This window comes from Lagenorhynchus albirostris, chromosome 7 (genome assembly GCF_949774975.1).
Source record: "Lagenorhynchus albirostris chromosome 7, mLagAlb1.1, whole genome shotgun sequence".
In the NCBI taxonomy this organism is placed as follows: domain Eukaryota; kingdom Metazoa; phylum Chordata; class Mammalia; order Artiodactyla; family Delphinidae; genus Lagenorhynchus; species Lagenorhynchus albirostris.
In genome coordinates, this window is record NC_083101.1 from 70,810,171 (window position 1) to 70,830,060 (window position 19,890).

At 39.7% G+C, this 19,890-nt stretch overlaps 1 protein-coding gene across 1 annotated transcript; it reads right to left on the reverse strand.

Annotated features, from left to right (window-relative positions):
* Positions 1 to 7,715: 7,715 nt before the first annotated feature.
* On the reverse strand, positions 7,716 to 13,185 carry CDKN2B (cyclin dependent kinase inhibitor 2B). Its single transcript, XM_060155175.1, has 2 exons — positions 12,629 to 13,185; positions 7,716 to 9,949 (listed from the first exon to the last, which is right to left on the reverse strand). Exons 1-2 carry the CDS (start codon positions 12,761 to 12,763, stop codon positions 9,689 to 9,691), a joined length of 396 nt encoding a protein of 131 aa, XP_060011158.1. The 5' UTR covers positions 12,764 to 13,185; the 3' UTR covers positions 7,716 to 9,688.
* Between the last annotated feature and the right edge of the window lie 6,705 nt (positions 13,186 to 19,890).

A 19,890-nucleotide genomic window follows, 5' to 3' on the forward strand; every position in this document is an offset into this window, starting at 1 on the left:
CGGGTTCCGGCTGTCGGGCTGGATGGAGCTTTGGCGCTGGTTCGCCGGCTCCCCCGAAGGCGAGTGGTCGAGCCCAGGACGCCTCTTTCAGGCGGGCGGTCCTGACCCGATGCCCCAACTTCCCGGGCCTGAAGTCAGTCTCGATGGGCCGAGAGCCTCGCGGGCTGGAGGCGCGGCCTGGCCGGCCCGGCGTGTAAGAGAGGATGTGGGACTAGGCCCAGCCTTCGGAGCCTGAAAGGTGGCCCGCCTCGAAGTGGCTTCTTTTACTTGTGGCCGAGCCAACTGGCCGAGCTGCAGGAGTGGATCCGTAGCGAGACAGACGCCAAGCCTCTCACTATCTGGAGGAGGCAAGTGAGGCTTGGATGGTGCAAGCCACCGTACTGTAACTGAGAGACCTGGTCCAGCGGCACGCAGGCTGCTTCCACTTCCCGTCCCTCACCTCAGCACAGGATGTAGCCTCCTGACCCGCCGGCTGAAGTGAGACTTAGGGACCAGGCTTAAATAGCCACTCTAAATAACTTTTACAAATGCACTCTCCCCTCTCCTGTAGGACTCCCTCAGAATTTACGGAACACCCAGGCTCCATGCTGAGGCTGCTTGCTGCTCCACTGTGACAGAATGAATGCGCTTTCTGGCTCTTCACAAGGCTAGCTCCTACTCCTTCAGGGCGCTTCTCAGGTATATCCGCCACCCCGCCCCCCTCAGAGACTCTTCCTCCAGGCACCGTATTTTTTTTCCCCTAAAGCACTTACCATACAGAAGTTATCATTAGTAATTGTTTACTTGTTTGTCTGTCAGTAGTTAGTATGTAAACTCCGTGGAAGGCCGGTCTTGCTCTGTCTTGCACCACACCTATGATTCCCCTCCTCCACCACCACCCCCAAAATAAACCTCATAGGAGAGAGATGGACTAGTAAAAACATACAGTTATAGTGAGGGGATTTCATTTTATGGCAAACAGAAGAGGGGTACTTTAGGAGGTGGGGGATCAGAGAAAGCATCCTGGAGGGGAAATGCTGCCCAGTTTCAGCACAGTATCATTTAAGGACTCTGGAGAAGTGCAAGAGAGAAGGGTTTCCTGGACCCAGGCAGAGTTACTAGCTGTGGCAGTAACCATGGTTACTAGCTGTGGCAGTAAACCATGGTGCGGGAGGGTGAGAAAACCTGTATTACACATTTCTTGAAATTATTAGTCAGGGTTCTCTAGAGACAAAACCAATTGTGTGTGTGTGTGTGTGTGTGTGTGTGCACGCGCGCACGCGCTTGTATGATTTATTTTAAGGAATTGGCTTACCCAGTGTGGGGCTGGCAAGTCTGAAGTCTGCAAGACAAGTAGGCAGGCTGGAGACCCATGGAGGAGTTGATGTTGCAGTTTTGAGTCAGAAGGCAGCCTGGAGACAGAATTCTTTCTTCCTTGGGCAACCTCTTTTCACTTAAGGCCTTCAACTAATTGGATGAGGCCCACACAGATTATGAAGATAATCTGCTTTATTTAAAATCTATGGATTTAAATGTTAATTATATCTAAAAAATACCTTTATAGCAATAACTTGACTGGTATTTGACCAAACAATTGGGTACCACAGCCTAGCCAAGTTGACACATAAAATTAAACCTCACATTATCCTATTATGCCTGAAAGGTCTGCTGAGCCTCAGTTTCCCAACCAAGTTTACATTCTGTGATCTTTCTGTATTGATTGGGCCTGTATAGCTTAACCTATAACCATTTCCTGTCCGCCCAAACTTGTTCTGGGGATAAGGGTAGTTACCCACTTCAGAGGAATGCCATTTGAGTAAGAGCACTGAGTAAGATGACTATACAGTAAGCTCTGTGTTCAAAGAATATAAAATTTAAAACTCAAACTTAAATTCCATCTTGGTTTTCCCCTGCTACCCAACACCTGTGTTTTGTTAGTTGTGGTATGCAGGGGAATTCTATCTAATTTTAATATTAGACTAAGCAAAATACAATTATGAAGATGAATCTTTAGCAACACAACTAATTTGTGGCATTCCAAACACGTTTGGAATTCCAGATGACTTTGGCTTTGTGTTCTTCAAGAAGAGTATGATCAAGAGCTGATCAGTGTTATTTGTGCACACTTTCACTTGTATTACTTATCCTCACAGCGGCTCTTTGAATTTGGGATTACTACCCTACTTTACAGGTGAGAAGACTGAGGCCTAGAGGCACTCAAATCTTAGATACTTTATAGCCAGCAAGTGCCAGGGCTGGAATCATTAAGAAGGTCTTTGGACTGAAAGCCTTGTGCCCTTTCTGTTGTGCTAAACAGAGTCAATAGGAAGTGAAATATTGATGGGTCATTTTTGCAGAAAGAGAATCATTGAATGTCGGAGCTTTTATTTGCTCTCTTCCTTTGGCCTAAAAACTGACTTGGCAGCTGAGTTTTTGAATGGAGGAAAATTATTTTCTATTTTTTAAAATGATTTTCTATTTTGGATCAGCAAATTCATCCCACAGGCAGAGATAGGAGAGGGCATTTTACTAATACCTTGTCTGTGCCATGCCACCCAACTACCCTCTAGCTGTGATGTCCTAGGACACTAGCTTTTTCCCTCAGGTATCTCTTGATTATCAAAATTCTGTGAGAAACTTCCCTAGTATTGCACATGCTCAAACTAAAAACCCCAAAGGTATAAGACACAAAACACTAGAAGATTTTAAAACTATTATTTGAACACATATAAAATATTAACTTCTAGAATATATAAATACATAAATGAGTAAAAAACCCAGTAGAAAAGTTAGCAAATAATATAATGGGCAGTTTAGAGTAGAGGATATTCAAATAGTCAAATGGTTAAAAAATTATGAAAATATATTCAATTTTACTGGTTAGTAAAGGAATGTAACAAAAACACTGACATATACCTACAGGTGTGGCAAAAATAAAAAGAGTGATAACATTGGCAAAGTTGTCAGAAAACAATCTTCTTACATACTATTGTAACTTGGTACATTCATTTTGGAAGGCAACTTTACAGTATTTATTAAAACTGTATGGGCATATACATACCCTTTGACTCAGCAATTCCACTGAGTTTATGTATGCAAATATACACATACATAAATAGATGTATGGAAATATGTATACTTTTATGTAGTGTGTATATATGTATGGAAAAAAATACATATTACATATGCATGTATATATGTATTACCCTTTGACTCAGCAGTTCCACTCCTATAACTCATCTAAGTATGAAGAGTATATATGCACATATACGTGTATATATATTATTGAAGATATACACATACACACATATATATACACACATAAGTATGGAAAGATTTTACACACACATATGTGCAGACATATACGGTATGTGTGTGTTTGTGTGAGAGAAAAAGAGACAGATGTACCTTTAGCCTCAGCAATATCACTTCTATAAATTGATACAGATTGCTCATACAAGGATGAAAAGAAGTTTCTTTATAGCAGCATATGTAGTAGCAAAAAAAAAGGAAATAATTTTTATGTTTGTTAATAAGAGACTGGTTTTAAAAAATTTGGGTTTATCCATAAAATACAAAACTATGCAGCTATACAAAAAATGAAGTGCATCTTTATTTCCTCATGCAAGTTGTCAAAGATCTACTATCAAAAAAAAAAACAAGTTGCAGAATGGTTTCCTAAATGTGTGTATTGGGGCAGGGCTGTTTACAATTATGTGTACCTATATTTCTGGGAAGTTGATTAAAAGTTTTCAAAAATAGTGGTTACTCCTAGATAGTGAGAATGGTGGATAGGGAGTTTTCAGGAGATATTAATTCTGTTTACTTTCTGTACTGTTTGAAAGTTTACCATGAAAAAGAATTTTAGAGTAACAACTATGGAAATTTTTGGCTCCAAAACTAGAGATTCTAATTTTGTAGTCCTGAAGTTGGTCAGTGAATTCAAAATTTAGAACATGAATGATTGAGAGCCAGGGTTGAGAACAACTTCCCTATATGTTGGTCTCAAATGACTGATGGGGACAGCACCATCATTGTACAGACATAATAAATACCTGAGGGTGAATGTAAAATGAAATGTCACGTAATTTTTCCCTAGAAAGGGGATGACATTAAATTCTTCTGTTCAAGGTGGGATTTAAACAGATCAAAAGGCTCCTGCAGCTCTGGAATGGATCCATATATGATATCTCTAACTGTCCAAGGCAGTCTAGACATTAGAGAGTAGTAGAGGATGACAAAATATTTTAGGCAAGTTTATAGCTTATAACTCTAAGGTGGCATATTGGGAGCAGATATAGGAGACTGTACAGGGTACTGCTGTGCCCTAGGAAAGGTGATAGAGCTTAGTACTCATAACCCACAGAATGAGAAGCCATTGGATATAAATATTTCCAACATTCACCCTTCAGAAGAAAACTCTGTGTGTTGTCATAATCTGTTGACTTATCTGTGGCTTTGTGAACAGAAAAAATGTTTACTGTTTTATGTTTATATGTTATCTCTTATAAACATATTATAAAATACATAATGACATACACTGAAATTATTTACAACTTAATTTGATAAGGAAAACAAAATGCAATTATTTATACTATGAGATGAGTGAAAACTGAAGAACAATGAATAACCTTTACCTATCTGGTTTAGGACTATACTGAAAGCCACCCAAACAGCAGACACTCATGACTGGTTCTGACTCCCACTCTTATCCACAGCTCAGTAACTATTATCTGGTCAGAAGAAAGTGGAATTCTCAGGGAGACCCAGTTTTCAGCTAAGGCAACGAGATGAAGAAATTTGTAAAGTGAGAAGAAGGTAGAGTGGCGTTTGGTTAAAATGCAATGGAGACCCTGAGGTCACACAAGAAAGGGTTCAAAGGAAGTAGCACCAATCCTTTCGTAATATAGAGTATTCCAAAGAGAAGATAGACAAATAGATTATGCATTTTGGGAGAAGGCCAAATTTGAAAGGGAAATGAGCCATGGTTTAATTACTGTAATTGGTCTTAAAGTTTTCACTTTAACTCTGTTGTAAAACATTTTATGTGCCGGCACTGACTCTATAGATTTACTGGAGGTCTAATGTCAGGGGCTTCTGAATGAGAAGGGCATTAACAGGTGTTTGGGGTTCCTTTGTAAATTTCCAATAAAACGTAGATGTCTGTGAGACAGTCTGTGTATCATCTTCATAGTTTTTTTTCCCCAGAAAAATCTTTGGTTTATATTGATTTCAAACTTCAAATTATAATACAAGTCAGCCATTTCAGGAGGGCAGAGAATGAGATGAAAAGAAAGTAACAAAAGGAATAGAAGGAGGAGAGGCATGGTGGTGTTTTATGGAAGATGGATCAGTAGTTTAACAGAATTAATCAAATAAAACCAAAACAAACTGCTTATGGTCTACACGCTGGTGGGGCTTGTGAAATATTCCCAGGCCTGAAATAATGGGAAACTGCTCATTCCCTACTGTCTTGATTTTCTATAAAACTTTTCTCAGGATCAGCTTTTACAAATGGTAGGAGTCCTTTTTGGCCTCTTGAATTCCTTACTCAGACTTTAATAGCATTCCTTGCATAAAGGAAACAAATACTTTATAGAAATGGTAACTTGTATATATCACCCCTTTGTTAATTATGTAATACTGGAAATTCTGCTTTGAAGCCAGTGCTACTAATGAAATAATATGTAACTGGCATGGATTACATATTAATCACAGTAATATAAATCAACATGTATTGATATTGAGGTGATACAGAGCTCTTCCCTGACCAGCTGGTTCCTACTATCATCCAGGCAACATTTAGGGACCTAAAACTTCATGGAATCCAATGGAAACAAACCAGAAAGAACGGACCTTTAGAAATGGGTCTGTAAACTCCACAGCAGCTATTTACAGAGAGTTATTCATCTTCTAATGACTTTTCTACATATTTTAGCATTTCGTGCCTTTGCACTTTCTATTCCTTCCAATGCCACCAACATTTTTTCTTGGTTCCAACTCCTATACCAACCCCATTTAGGTCAGTATCACTTGTTATATGTTTACTTAATAAACACTGTTTCTTTCAGAGCATTTACATTAGTTTGTAAACACCTACTTCAGCATTATTTTAGCAAATTTATTGGGTCTACCTGCTTATCTCACTTAAAGACGTGAATTCTTTTGGTGGCTATGAGTCACATGAGAGAAATGCAAAATGCAACAGAAAAAAACCCCAGAGGTAAGACAAAGTAAGAAAGAGCTTAAAATTAAACTACATATTTATTTTGCAAAGCATCTTTTCTGTGCTGGTTTCCACAAACTTGTTGGTAACTTCTCAACTAACTGGTGGAGGTGGTGTTTATGGAGATCCCCCACCCCACAAGGCTCCAGAATTTAAAAATGCATCTCTTCTCTCTATTCCTTTATATAGCTTTTCTTGGCTCAGACAAGCAAAGTGGCAAAATCATTACTAATAAAATATAAGACCCCATTACAGTCATGTATGCAACAAACTTATAAAGCGATAAAACTTTAGTGATGGTAGGGAGCTTAAAAGTAATCTAGTCCAACTCCCATCTTTTATAGATGAGGAAATTGGGGCTAATCATGTCACATGATTTAGTAGGTCATATATTGAATTAGTTGAAGAACTAATACGAGAACCCAGGTTTTCTACCTTCCAATCAAGTCCTGGTTTATCTCTGCTTCATTCCCTCTTTCTTCCCTGGGATTATAAATAGAACAGGAGAAGATACTGAAAGTATTGTGATTCAACTCTTGTTGCTCCTTCAAGTAATTTTTAAAATTAAAATGTTCTTATTTTCTTACTTATTTCTCCCCGTTTCCATCTTTTTAAGCTTGGTAATTGAACACTGTGAAATTATGCCAACCTAAAATTTATTTTTCAAGTTTTCACAAGATAATGAAATAGTTTGTTGATAGTGAAAACTTAGTAGTCATGTCAGATTTTGGTTATGATTAGCTGCTGACATAAATACCAAAGCAGACTTCTTAGTCTGCTAAGAAGATGACTGTAGATGACACCAGCTTTTGCATTTGTTTCAGAAGGCAGTCCACAAGAGTGCTTCCAAGATTATTTCTATCATTTTTGAAGATGACTACTTCTACTTGCTCTTTTTTCTTTTCTTTTGGTAGAGTGGCAACGTCTTGAATGTTGGAAAAATTACACCCTATCATAAAAATAATCAGCCTCTGATAAAGCATAAAAGGAAAATAAGCATTTCTTTTGTTTTTTTAAAAAATAATTGATACTTGCAGAGGTGGTAAAAAAAATCCCTATTCACTACTACATATTAACACACAAGTAGTTTGTTTTTAACATTTCCCATAAAAGGAAGGACAATATAGAATCTCAGTGTGGTTGGTCTAAGTTAAATTAGTTTTATTTATTTGCTGAAGGTCAGTTACCTAGCTTCATAAAATGAACTAATTTGGTCTTGGACACCATATTCATATCGCTTTTGTCATAATATAGAAATAAAATATAATAAAGCATTCCTATGAACACACTTTCCCAAAGCCATTTGGAACTGTATGGATCTTGAGCTCTCTGTTTGAATCTATTTTTCATTCCTTATATCTGAAATTACTAATTTTAGCCATTAGAACACAGGAAATTTTAAATAGATTTTGCTTTCATAGTAAATCATCCTTGTTTTCTCATCCATTCACTCGGCTGAAAAAGGAAATATAAAAATGAGGCCAAATGAATACATTATTGAATTCTGAATTTATTTCACTTCCAGATCTTGCAATGAAGGTCAGGTAGTAAGATGTGTACAAACCTTGGTAATATTTTAGATTTAGATACAGAAATTAACACGTATATTTTTCTGTAATTGTAAAATAGAGCCAGAAGCAGGGCTCATGTATATAGAGCTATATTTGCTTGCATGTATCCTTCAAAGTGAAATCTTAAACAGATTTAACAGTATATACTTCTTGTGCTGCTGATAAAACACATTGACCAAATCTGCCTACCAGGTGGATTTGAAATCTGAATTTACTTTTACATGTATTCATAAATTACTATTTCAGTGCAACCAGGTGGTACTTGATTTTCCAATAATGTATGATGTTTTGGTTTTGCCAAATATATAGATATATATATTTGCCGAATATATATATATTTGCCAAATATATATAATATATATATAATATATATATGGCTGTGGATCTCAGAGAACCCTATAGTACCCAACCACATTTTCTTGATTTAGTTTCCCTTAATATCAGGTTGTCATCAGATTCCACAATTTCTTTAAATTAGGAATGGAATCATGTTTTAAGCCAAAATCTTGGAGTCCAATCTCAATTTTTTTTACATTAAAACAGTGAAATATCAGTTATTCCAATGCTGTAATGTATCAAGCAACACTGGAAATTAAATCCCCAAACAGTACACCTTTAGTTTGTTCAGCAGATATTAAGACATTCCGCGAGCCATCATCATATATTTTCAACAGTTTTATATTCAGTCTACTCTTAGCAACGCTTTGGGAAATATCCTGAGATAATTTACTGGGTAAGTGCATGGATCTTCTAAAATACATTTGTAATATTTCATTGTTTGACCCCCTGAGACTGTAGTAAAGGAAACAGAAAATTTAACAGAGAAATAAATAGGTTAAGGATCAAAGCAATCTGGGCGTTGCTACTGTGCCATAGCTTCGTGTAAAAGCTGTAGTTCTTCCTCACCTCTTTCCCAAGGGCCACGAGTTACTTTGTTATTTAAAGTCTCCGTAAGTAAGACTGCTATTGAAGAACCACCCAGAAGTACAAAATATCACGAAATCTTTTCAAGTGGCAATTTACAGGGGGCTCTCTGTATCCTACCGTTCATAGATTAAACAAATCGTTACAGTTAACTGCCTACCTACAGTTGCTCTCGCTACAATCCCCGACTTCAGTCTGTGCGCGGACTGCTGGAACGCCGCAAGAATCTCGCCTTTATTTAACAACAGCAAACGAGCGCCCCTTTCGGAGAGCTGTTCAGAACCACCTTGCCCTGGGGACTTTAGAATAAGCAGGCAAGTTCGAGGTGGCTTCCGGGTCCTCTCTTCTCCGTCACTATCCGGTGTAGCTGGGCGCGAGTCCCCAAGGCTTCCAGTATGGAGCGTTTTGCACGTGACCTGCTCTGCTCCGTGCAGCTTGTAAAGAAAGAGCCCACGACGACCGTCATCATCGCTTGGTCCTCCGTCTTCAGCTTTGCCCTCATATCCCCAGGGCCTAACGCCTGACGTAGGGGCTTAAAGGGGGGGGGTCTTTCAAGGTCAATGGGGCGAACGTTATCACCTGCCTCCCACCCGAATGCCAGTCACCGCCGCCTCCCACTCCGCCCCAGCATCTTTTGTGTGAAGATTCGCAGCGCTTGGGTTCCTTCGCGGATTTCTTCATGTGCCACTTTTCGCCAGAAAACCCTGAAAAATAAACCTGGGAATTCCACATTCGGCTCCTAAATCTCGCTGGAAATCCATTTGCCCCACCTCTCTGCGTTTCACTTCACGGTGAATGTCGAGGGCTGCATCCAGAGAAAAAAAGAGAAAAAAAATTTCTTCCCGGTCTGCCCCTCCTTCCCTGCGGGGAATCAGGTCGCCCAGGAAGACTTCCGCCGCTCCACGTTTGCAGACCTCATTGAACTAAGTTGGGGTGAGGAACTGGAGAGAAAAGAAAAATCGTTTGGGGCGGCTGTGTGCAAGCGCCATCAGTCTCCCTCGGCCGCGCGCAGGTAGCGGGCGACGTCGCGGTGGCCCCGCTCCTCAGCCAGGTCCACGGGCAGGCGGCCCCAAGCGTCGCGCACGTCCAACCGCGCCCCGGCTCGGTGCAGCGCCACCAACGTGTCCAGGAAGCCCTCCCGGGCGGCGTCGTGCACGGGTCGGGTGAGGGTGGCGGGGTCTGCGCAGTTGGGGTCCGCACCGTGGAGCAGCAGCAGCTCGGCCACGCGGGCGCTGCCCATCATCATGACCTGCCGGAGAGAGCAGAGCGGTCAGGACCGGGGTGGGGGCAGGTAGAGTCTTCTCAAAGAAATACCTATTCATGATCCAGAGACTCTTACAAGCCTCAGGAGTCTAGTTAAGCTTCATTTGCTGACGCAATACCATCCCCCCCCACCCCCGGCCCCAGCCCCAATTATACTCTACTCAGCCCTAATTAGTTACATTTTATTCTCCAAACGTGGGAAGACAAGAAAGAGCTGATGATAAACTGCTTATCGCCGTTGTGGGAGATTTCTTTAAAATTTCCATTGAAACAGGGGAGTCTATTTTGTTAAATGATTTATGGGTGGAGTTAAGACTTTTAAAGTCTTAATTATTTTCCTTTTTCTTTCCTCTACCCCAGCCATAATCCCAGTCTAAAAAATTTACTAGGCAGTTAGCTGATATATTTATTTTAGAAGTTAGAGCAGTGCTTTAGGAGAGAAAATAAGAAACAACTAAGTCTAAAACAAGGTTTACTTTGTTTAGTTTTTGCAGTAAATCCCCTGTGGAAGCCATTTGCTTTTCACTGTTATATATGTCTCTGCTCATAAAGGGAATACAGTCCCACAATTGGAGCCAAAATTGGAGATGAAAGGGAAAAAGTAAAGTCATGCATAGTTTTATAAGATGATGAAAACAAATTGTTTTTAATGAATGGTTCACCACTTTTAATATTTAACATTATAGATAAAGGCTAACATTTAGAGGATAATATATTTGAGGTAATGTAAAATAAACACTATATTTACATTGTACAGAATTTTATAATGTTGAATAGTAAACATTTCGCTATCTAAAAAAGAGCTTGGATCTTAGCAGTCACATCAGAGCAATGCATAATTTAGAAAAAGGATGTTTTGGAGCAGTAATCCTATAGTATCCATTTGTGTACATGTACATTATGCAAGTATTTACCTTCTCATTTTAACAATAAAACAAATTTCTTAATGTTTATCCATTCAAGTTTCCGATTTCCATTATTTTATTTTTTTCAACATCTTTATTGGAGTATAATTGCTTTACAATGGTGTGTTAGTTTCTGCTTTATAACAAAGTGAGTCAGCTATATATATACATATATCCCCATATCTCCTCCTTCTTTCGTCTCCCTCTCACCCTCCCTATCCCACCCCACTAGGTGGTCACAAAGCACCAAAGCAACGAGCTGATCTCCCTGTGCTATGTGGCTGCTTCCCACTAGCTATCTATTTTACATTTGGTAGTGTATATATGTCCATGCCACTCTTTCACTTCGTCCCAGCTTCCCCTTCCTCCTCCCCGTGTCCTCAAGTTCATTCTCTGCATCTGCGTCTTTATTCCTGTCCTGCCCCTACGTTCTTCAGAACCATTTTTTTTAGATTCCATATATAATAAAATAATTTTTGATAATTAAATATACAAAATGTTGTTATATGTTCTTGTGAGTTTATGTTTTAAAATGTGCCACGGAATCAAAAGATAGTATGCAAAAATTTTTTGTTTGTTTCATGGTATTAAAAACATCTATTTCCTCCCTTAGAAACCATGATATGATTTCTATTAGTGAAGTAAAGGGCATTTCATACATAGAGAAGAGGCGGAAAAGTGGTTCTTAATATCTCAGAATATGGTGAATTAAAAACGACAAACCTCTTTCTACAATTAATATAATTTGAAGTCTTTAAGAGCTACTTTACATATTGTTGCTGCTTTAAACAATCCGTCATTTCTTCCAATATTTTCTATGAATTCAAAATGAATGAATACATATTTTCTTTAAAATCTACACAATTAACAAGATTCCTTAATAACGGCTTGGTTCTGGAAGGTGATTGTGAGGTGAATACTAAATATGACCATAATAGTCAACAATAAAACACAAAACATTACCTTATATTTTAAAGAAATTAAAAAATATATTTAGCACTAATTAAAGTGGGATTAATAGTTAAACATATTGAATAAATGAATTTTAACAATGAAGAGACTATTTATGAAGGCCCTTTGCCATTTAACAAAGCTGCAGCAATGCTTATGTAATCCAAGCATTCAGTATAACTAAATAAAAATATATAGAAGCACATTTTTTTCTTATGTAACACTCAAGAGACACTGCTTACATAAAAGGAATTAAGTATTGTGATTGAGAAATCCTGTCTTTTTTCTTTGTATTCAATTCGTCTGTATGAGGAAAGAATATAAAATTTCACATCACAGCTTAAAGATTCAGGGTGATTTTTTTTCATGTGCCGTGATTTTGTATGATTCCTTAAATTCAGTCCAAATTGTGTACCTTGTAATTTAATTATCTCTATCGTTGAAAGTTGATCGCTGTTTGTTGAAAGACAAACAGATAAGACAAAACAGTTCTCCTCCCCAAATAACCTCTCCTCTTCCCCTTTCCTCTCCAGTTGAACCTATCCCTTGCATCTCTTATGAAATGGGAGAGGGGATATTGGTCTTTTTCCCCCCATTAAAAAGAAAACCAAACAAGTAGTGGGGTTTCCAATACCTTTCTTTAAAATTTTTTTGTGGGTGAAAACCTGCTTTACACCTGAGCTGAATACTAGAGCAAGAGAGACAGAGGTCTAAGTCGGTGGAGATCTCAGTCCCCAGCCGCTTCCCACGGAGGCCGCGGTGCCGTGTTTGTGCGCCCCCTGACGGCGAGGCCCGGGGCCCCCAGCTACCTGGATCGGGCGCCTCCCGAAGCGGTTGAGTCTGTTGGGATCAGCACCGGCTTCCAGGAGCTGCCGCACGGCCTCCACTTGCCCCCGCGCCGCGGCGTTGGAAAGGGCCGCATCACCGCCGCCACCACTGAGCATGCCCTTGTCCTCCTCGCTCACTTCGCAGCCCCCAGGCGCAAAGTGTCCCGGATAATCCACCGCTGGCCGTGAGCTTCGCAACACGCCCCACCCCTCCTTCCCACCTCGCCCTAGCGGGCTCTCCCCACTCGGAAAGAGCTCAGTTTAGCTTCAGTCCCCTTTCGCCGTCCTTCTGCGGCTTGGGGGGTCCGTCCAATGGCCGAAAGGCCTGTAGTTAAGCCGGGCTTTTCCCGGATGGCTCCCAGGAAAAGGCCCCTCGCGCAGCCGCAACGTCGCGCGATCCACTCTGGCCGCAGAGTGCGGGCGCGTTGCAGCGTCCTCACCGCCGAGCTACACTCTGCCGGAGTGGAGAGCCGGCAGGGACTGAGTTCTTTTCCAGCTGGGCAGTCGGGCTGGGTGCTTCCCACCTCCTTAGGCTCCGCCCCCTGTCCGTTCGGGCATGTCCCACTGTGCTGGCTGAGAGGCCTGGCAGGCAGCTGACGTTACAGCCGCGAGGGTAGGGGCCAGGAAGAGCAGCCCAGAAGGTGCCCGGCCGCACGCGCCAGACACCGCAGAGCGGATCCCGCTGCGCAACTCGCTGCGGGGTGTCCAGCAATCCTAGGCTAAGTTTTTTGGAAAGGTCGAATCAGTGCACTCAGCTCTTAATCACCTCCCTCCAGCAGGCGGAGCAGAGGATTTCTATTCCTTCCGTCCGGGGCCAGCTGGTTTCACTAGAAGTTAGTCGCTCCCTGTGTAATCAAAAGGGTGAGAGAAAGGCATTTAAAATAACCTCGTCTCTCTTAAGATGTCTTAAAGTGACAGCTCTGCACCTGTCATACTGGTGAAATTCATCCCCAGGCGGTACTTGAACTTCACTAGCTTCACGTCTTGCATCAACCTTAGCAATTTGCGCGGGGGGGGGGATATCTTCCTACTTGAATGAGCCAAAAATCAGTCTAAGTGAAAAATCCTGAGAATGCTGCTTTGAATGTACTTTTTATTCTTTTCATCTTTGAATTATGGATACAATCCTCAAACAAAACAAAACAAGAAAAACGAAAAAACAACTCTCACACACAGCTAGTTTGAGATTGAGAGTTATAGCTTGGTACCTCACTTAAAAATATATATATTTTAAGAATCTGAGATCCCAGTTTCATGATATTTGAACAACCTATTTTTCTTTGCACTCTTACCTATTTAAACCCACCTCAGCAAGTATTTGATTTCCATTTATCATAGGTAATAAAGGAAATTATGCCGTAATAATGAAACATAATAAAACAGGGATGTGGTTCTGGACCTGTCATTAAACAGGCTGTCATTAAACTGTCATTAAACCCACTTCTGAAGATTTAAAGGCCAAGTGCTTTGCTTTTCTTCCTAATCTTTTTAAGTGAGTTTGCATTAACATATGCGTTGCTTTTTTTTTTTTTTTTTTTTTTGCGGGTGTGGGCCTCTCACTGTTGCGGCCTCTCCCTTGAGGAGCACAGTCTCCGGACACGCAGGCTCAGCAGCCATGGCTCACGGGCCCAGCCGCTCCGCGGCATGTGGGATCCTCCCGGACCGGGGCACGAACCCGTGTCCCCTGCATCGGCAGGCGGACTCTCAACCACTGCGCCACCAGGGAAGCCCATGCGTTGCTTTTAAGGTTAAAAAAAATTACAGGTGATGCTCTACTGAAATAGGAAGAGAACCACAAGTTATGTATCTGTTGACTGAAAACTTTGGTGAGCAGTTCTCATGCTCCTAACATTTAACAGCTCTTATCTATAACATCATTTTTGGTTTAGAGTACTGAGAAACACAATTTTAAAGTGAGGGCAATTGCTTGGTTACTCACAAATGAGAGACTCCACGTGTTTCTTCTAGCATATCTTAGCTTGGATTCCCCTCCTCCCAATCCACTGTAGAATAAAGAAGAGCTCTTTACAGACAGGGTAGGGGGTGGCATGGAAGTGGTGATTATGGCTAAAGATTTGCTGACTGAGCCTCAACAGAGTTGAAATTAACCTGGATGGGGAAGGGAAGGGGGTAGCATTAATAACAATTTTTCTCTCTCTTACCACACCACATTTCTTAGTTTTCAGGTTCTTAATTCCTCTACCTTTCACTCTTTTTTTTTAACATCTTTATTGGAGTATAACTGCTTTACAATGGTGTGTTAGTTTCTGCTTTATAACAAAGTGAATCAGTTATACATATACATATGTCCCCATATCTCTTCCCTCTACCTTTCACTCTTATTTGAACCTCCACTCTTATCTAGCAAAAAACTGTCTTTTTATTTGTTGATGGTGATTCTATTATGGTCTGGCCAGAAGAATAGAAATCTACTGCTGGGTGAAAAGCATGGATGAGCTGTTTTCGTCTAGTCTTAGAGGCCAGTTCCCATGCACAGTGTATTGGGGATTATAGGTGTGCCAGTTGAACGGGAGAAGGAAGAGAAAAGATGGACGGTAGGAAGCCAGGGTCTTTGAAATAAATGGCATTGCTTCTTTGCCAGTTACCTGGAGGGGCTGAGTCACTATACTGATATTGGTGGGTGTGGTGGCAAATGGGCTCAGTCAAGAATATCTTCATCAGAACAGCCTGATTACTCTGAAATTTAGTGCACAGCCAAATGCAACAAGGCAGGTTGCCTTTTAAAGGAGTATTGTTGGATCTGCCCTCTAATGGATTCAGTAATTAAATTTAGTTCAACAAAACTTAGTTCAGCATATCCTATAACACAGTTCACAGTTGGATAAGATATGGGTCCTAGATTTTAAGAAACTCTCCCTAGTGGCATTTAAACCAACAAATAGAGTTTCAGAATCAATGCAATTCCTATCAAAATTCCAATGGCATTTTTCAAAGAAATAGAACAAATGGTACTAAAATTTCTATGGAACCACAAAAATCCCCAAATAGCCAAAGCAATCTTGAGAAAGAAAAACAAAGCTGGAGGCATCATACTTTCTGATTTCAAACTACATTACAAAACTACAGTTATTAAAACAGTATGGTATTGGCATAAAGACAGATACATAGATCAATGGAAGAACTGGAAGCCCAGAAATAAACCCACACTATGTGGTCAATTAATTTATGACCAAGGAGCCAAGAATATACAATGGGGAAAGGAGAGCCTCTTCAATAAATGGTATTGGGAAAACTGGACAGCCACATGCATAATAATGAAACTTGACAGCTATCTTACACCATATACAAAAATTAACTCAAGATGAATTAAATACATGAATGTAAGACCTTAAACCATAAAACTCCTAGAAGAAAACATAGGCGGTAAGCTCCTCGACATAGGACTTGGCAATGACTTTTTGACTCTGACAACAAAAGCAAAAATAAGTAAGTGGGACTACATCATACTAAAAAGCTTCTTCACAGAAAAGGAAACCATCAACAAAATGAAAGGCAACCTATGAATGGGAGAAAATATTTCCAAACCATATATCTGATAAAAGACTAATATCAAAACATATAAAGAACTCATACAACTCAGTAGCAAAAAACCAAGCAATCCAATTAGAAAATGGGCAGAAGGTCTGAATAGACATTTTTACAAAGAACATACAGATGGCCAACAGGTACATGAAAAGATGCTTAACGTCACTAATCACCATGGATATGCAAATCAAAACCACAGTAAGATATCTCACACCTGTTAAAATAACTATTATCAAAAAGACAAGAAATAACAAGTGTTGGTGAGGATGTGGAGAAAAGGCAACCCCTGTGTACTGTTCATGGGATGTAAATTGATGTAGCCACTGTGGAAAACAGTTGGAGTTTCCTCAAAAAATTAAAAATAGAACTACTGTATGATCCAGCAATTCCATTTCTGAAGCAAATGAAAATACTAACTCAGAAAGACATATAAATTATTTACAATAGCCAAGATATGGAAACAACCTGTGTGTCCACTGATGGATGAATGGATAAAGAACTTGATATATATATATCTGCTGCAAAAGACTGAAATCTTCCCATTCATGACAATGTGAATGGACCTTGAGGGCATTATGCTAAGTGAAATAAGTCAGACAGAGAAAGACAAATACCATATGATCTCTTTTATATGTGGAATCTAAACAAAAACAATCCTCCACCCCCCAAGAAACAAAAGAAAAATAATCAAGCTCATTAATACAGAAAACAGATTGGTGGTACCAGAGGCAGGGGGTGGGAGTGTGTGAAAAATGTTTGAACTTTCTCTCTTTTTTAGTTTAAATAAATATAAAAAACGCATTTCCCACTTTTATTGTAATAACAGTCTCCTCTTTCTCAGCTCTATAATTTCTCCTTTGGTATATTCTAATTTGAAGTCTAGTTCACCCCTACAGCAAGTCAGAATACTTGTGAAGGTTAGGAAGACAACTACAGCCCTTGCTACTGCAGCTGGTTACAAAGCCACTACTAATAATCCTTGTCTCCCTCTTCAACTCCCTTTCTAGATTCCCTCACTCTTAGCACATCTAGTTATCTAGGTGTCTAACTTAGTAGGTTAAGTAGACCCCCATTCCTGAGAGTTGTGAGCTAGTAACCATGCCCTTTTCACACCATGGCTGGTATACTTGTCCATTTACTATCACAATTGGACAGATAAATATCGAGATATTCCAGTGGATTACCTGGATATCAAATGCTTTTTTACTGAATGCTTCTAGATTCAGAAGACCTATCTTTTCCTGATAAACATGATCAATTATCCTCTTTAGGAGAGATGACTCCTATACTTCCTAACTGGTCTCTTAGCATGAAGAGCCTGAAGTGATTGGGCAGCATCTAGAGCTTAAATGGGACTCTTCCAACATCTCATGGTAAAATTGTTCTCTCTATATGAACCAAGATTTCCAGGCCACAGATATTAGAATTGTAAGGATGGAAAATATAAATTCCTCGTGTGGGTTACAAAATATGATAAATAGAGCCACTCCTGGCAATGGTCAGAGAGGTAGCGATGTCTGGGTTCCAGAGGAGGGCCATCCAGGATGAAATAGAATCCTAGCTCATGATCAGAACAACAGAGGAAACCTAGGTAAAGTTTCAGGTTTCCCAACCAAAATGAGTTCAGGATAGAATTTACTCTTATGAGAGTTCTGTCCTATGACAAGACAGCATTAGGATGGAGCATTAGGATTGAGGAACTGAAGGAAAGCCTACTAGCGATGGATAATCAACGTACTCAAGAACTCAGAAGTAAAACAACAGATTACATGCAGATTTGCTTTTTGAAAAGGTAGACGTAGGGATAGATGAAAATAGTGCTTGAATATACTACTACTACTATGACTATTACTACTACTATATAAGTATACAACTCTAAAATGAATACTTGTATGACTGCATAAAAATATGCCTGCATGAATTACAAATCCAGGTGAGCATGAAAGCTAAGATCATAAATTTTCCTTAAACTGAAATGAATTTTCCTGGCCTAGTCTGCATGCTTCATCAGCATACGTAGATATGACATGGTGGAGAAGAGAGGAAGAGTGGAGTGGGTACAAGCTGGCCAGTGCTTAAAAAAAAAAAGGCTCCTAGATTTTAAGAAACTCTTTCTAGTGACACTCGAAACTAACAAAACTAACAACAAGAGTTTCAATTTAATGTGATAACTTTACTGAGAGATACATCTACAGGGTACCTTGGAAGTAAGAAAGAGGGGAACTTAAAAAGTGCAGGGAATTTCCTTAGAGGTGTTGCAGCTGAAGAGTCTTTAAAGAATGCATTGAAAATCAACTGTTTCCTATGTTCTTGCTTTGAGCCTTGGATTTCCTTAAAACTTAACAAAAAGGTTAGTAAAATATAGCCTGAGCCAATATTTGAGCCACCTTCTTAAGTGGTGGGTATGGGCAAAGTGTCTAAGAAATAAAAACTATTTGAATTTGATAAGATGGAAGAGAATGGTTGTTGTTGTTGAAGGAGACATAGATAAAGAATGTTAAGATAGGAAGAAACCCAAAAAGCGGAAATATTGATAAGCTTCCCAGAGGCAGATATGTGAGCTGCACTAGAAAAATTGACTGGAAAAGAACTTTGGGCAGGGAAAAACTTTGCCAGGGGTATGCGTGGTTACTAGCACCACGGACAGCGCTTCTCTATTAAGCAAAATCTGGGTGGTCCTAACCCACTCCAAACTGAGAATTCCTGAGGAAGCTTCAAACTTGATTTTCCAAGGCCTTTTTCTCCCCTGAAATTTAAAGGAAACCACATGGAAGCTCAGTGGACTTCTTTACAAAACCAACCTGCTCAACCTGGTTTCCAAATATTATTGGATTTTCTAATATTCTCTATGTAAAGAATATTAAATATCCTCTATGCTTAAAAGATGAGAGGAGAAATTACACTTGTCTACTCTGTTCCAAATGTTTTAAAGTATTATTTTATTTAATCCTCATAAAACTCTTATGCAACATGCACTCGTATCTCACTTTTACAGGCAAGACAAAAGAGAAGTTAAGTCACTGGCATACTAGCTAATCATTGCTGGAGGTGTAGTCTAAACTGTGTGGCTTCAGATCCTCTACCATTTGCACTACATAGGGTTTTCAGCAGCTGTCATTGTAGGCTTAACTGGAAAGAAAACACAATAAACTAGTTTATAATTATTTTTCAGTCTACAGTGTGTTTTCCAGATGGCTCACCCTCACAACATATCCTTAATAGACTTCAAAGGTGACTTTTCACACATAATACAATAGCACATTTGTCTTGGACAATAGAGTGAGATAATGAAACGTTTTACCTCTTCCTGAAACCCAGCTGTCTCTAGGGTGAAACACAACCTGTTGTTAATGCTTTAAACACATTTAAGAGATGAAATGGATGAGAACATAGTGGGCAACTGAAATTTGGAATAGTCACAGCTCTGCCTTTTAATAGGGTGGATTATTTACAAGTGAGAAGGGAGAGAAAGTAAACAGTAAATTGGCATAGAATTTAGGAGGTTAATAGAAGGGAAGGGATAGAATCAGTTTCAATATTATAAATAGTTCAGATCCCTAGTGAAAATGTTTATATTCTAGTTGGTGAAACTATATATGAACTCACTATAAAAGTATGAATAAAATCAGCTGAGTGACCAAGAGAAGTAGTTCCATAATCATGTCCTCACTTGTGTGTCTGTGTGTGTGTGTGTGTGT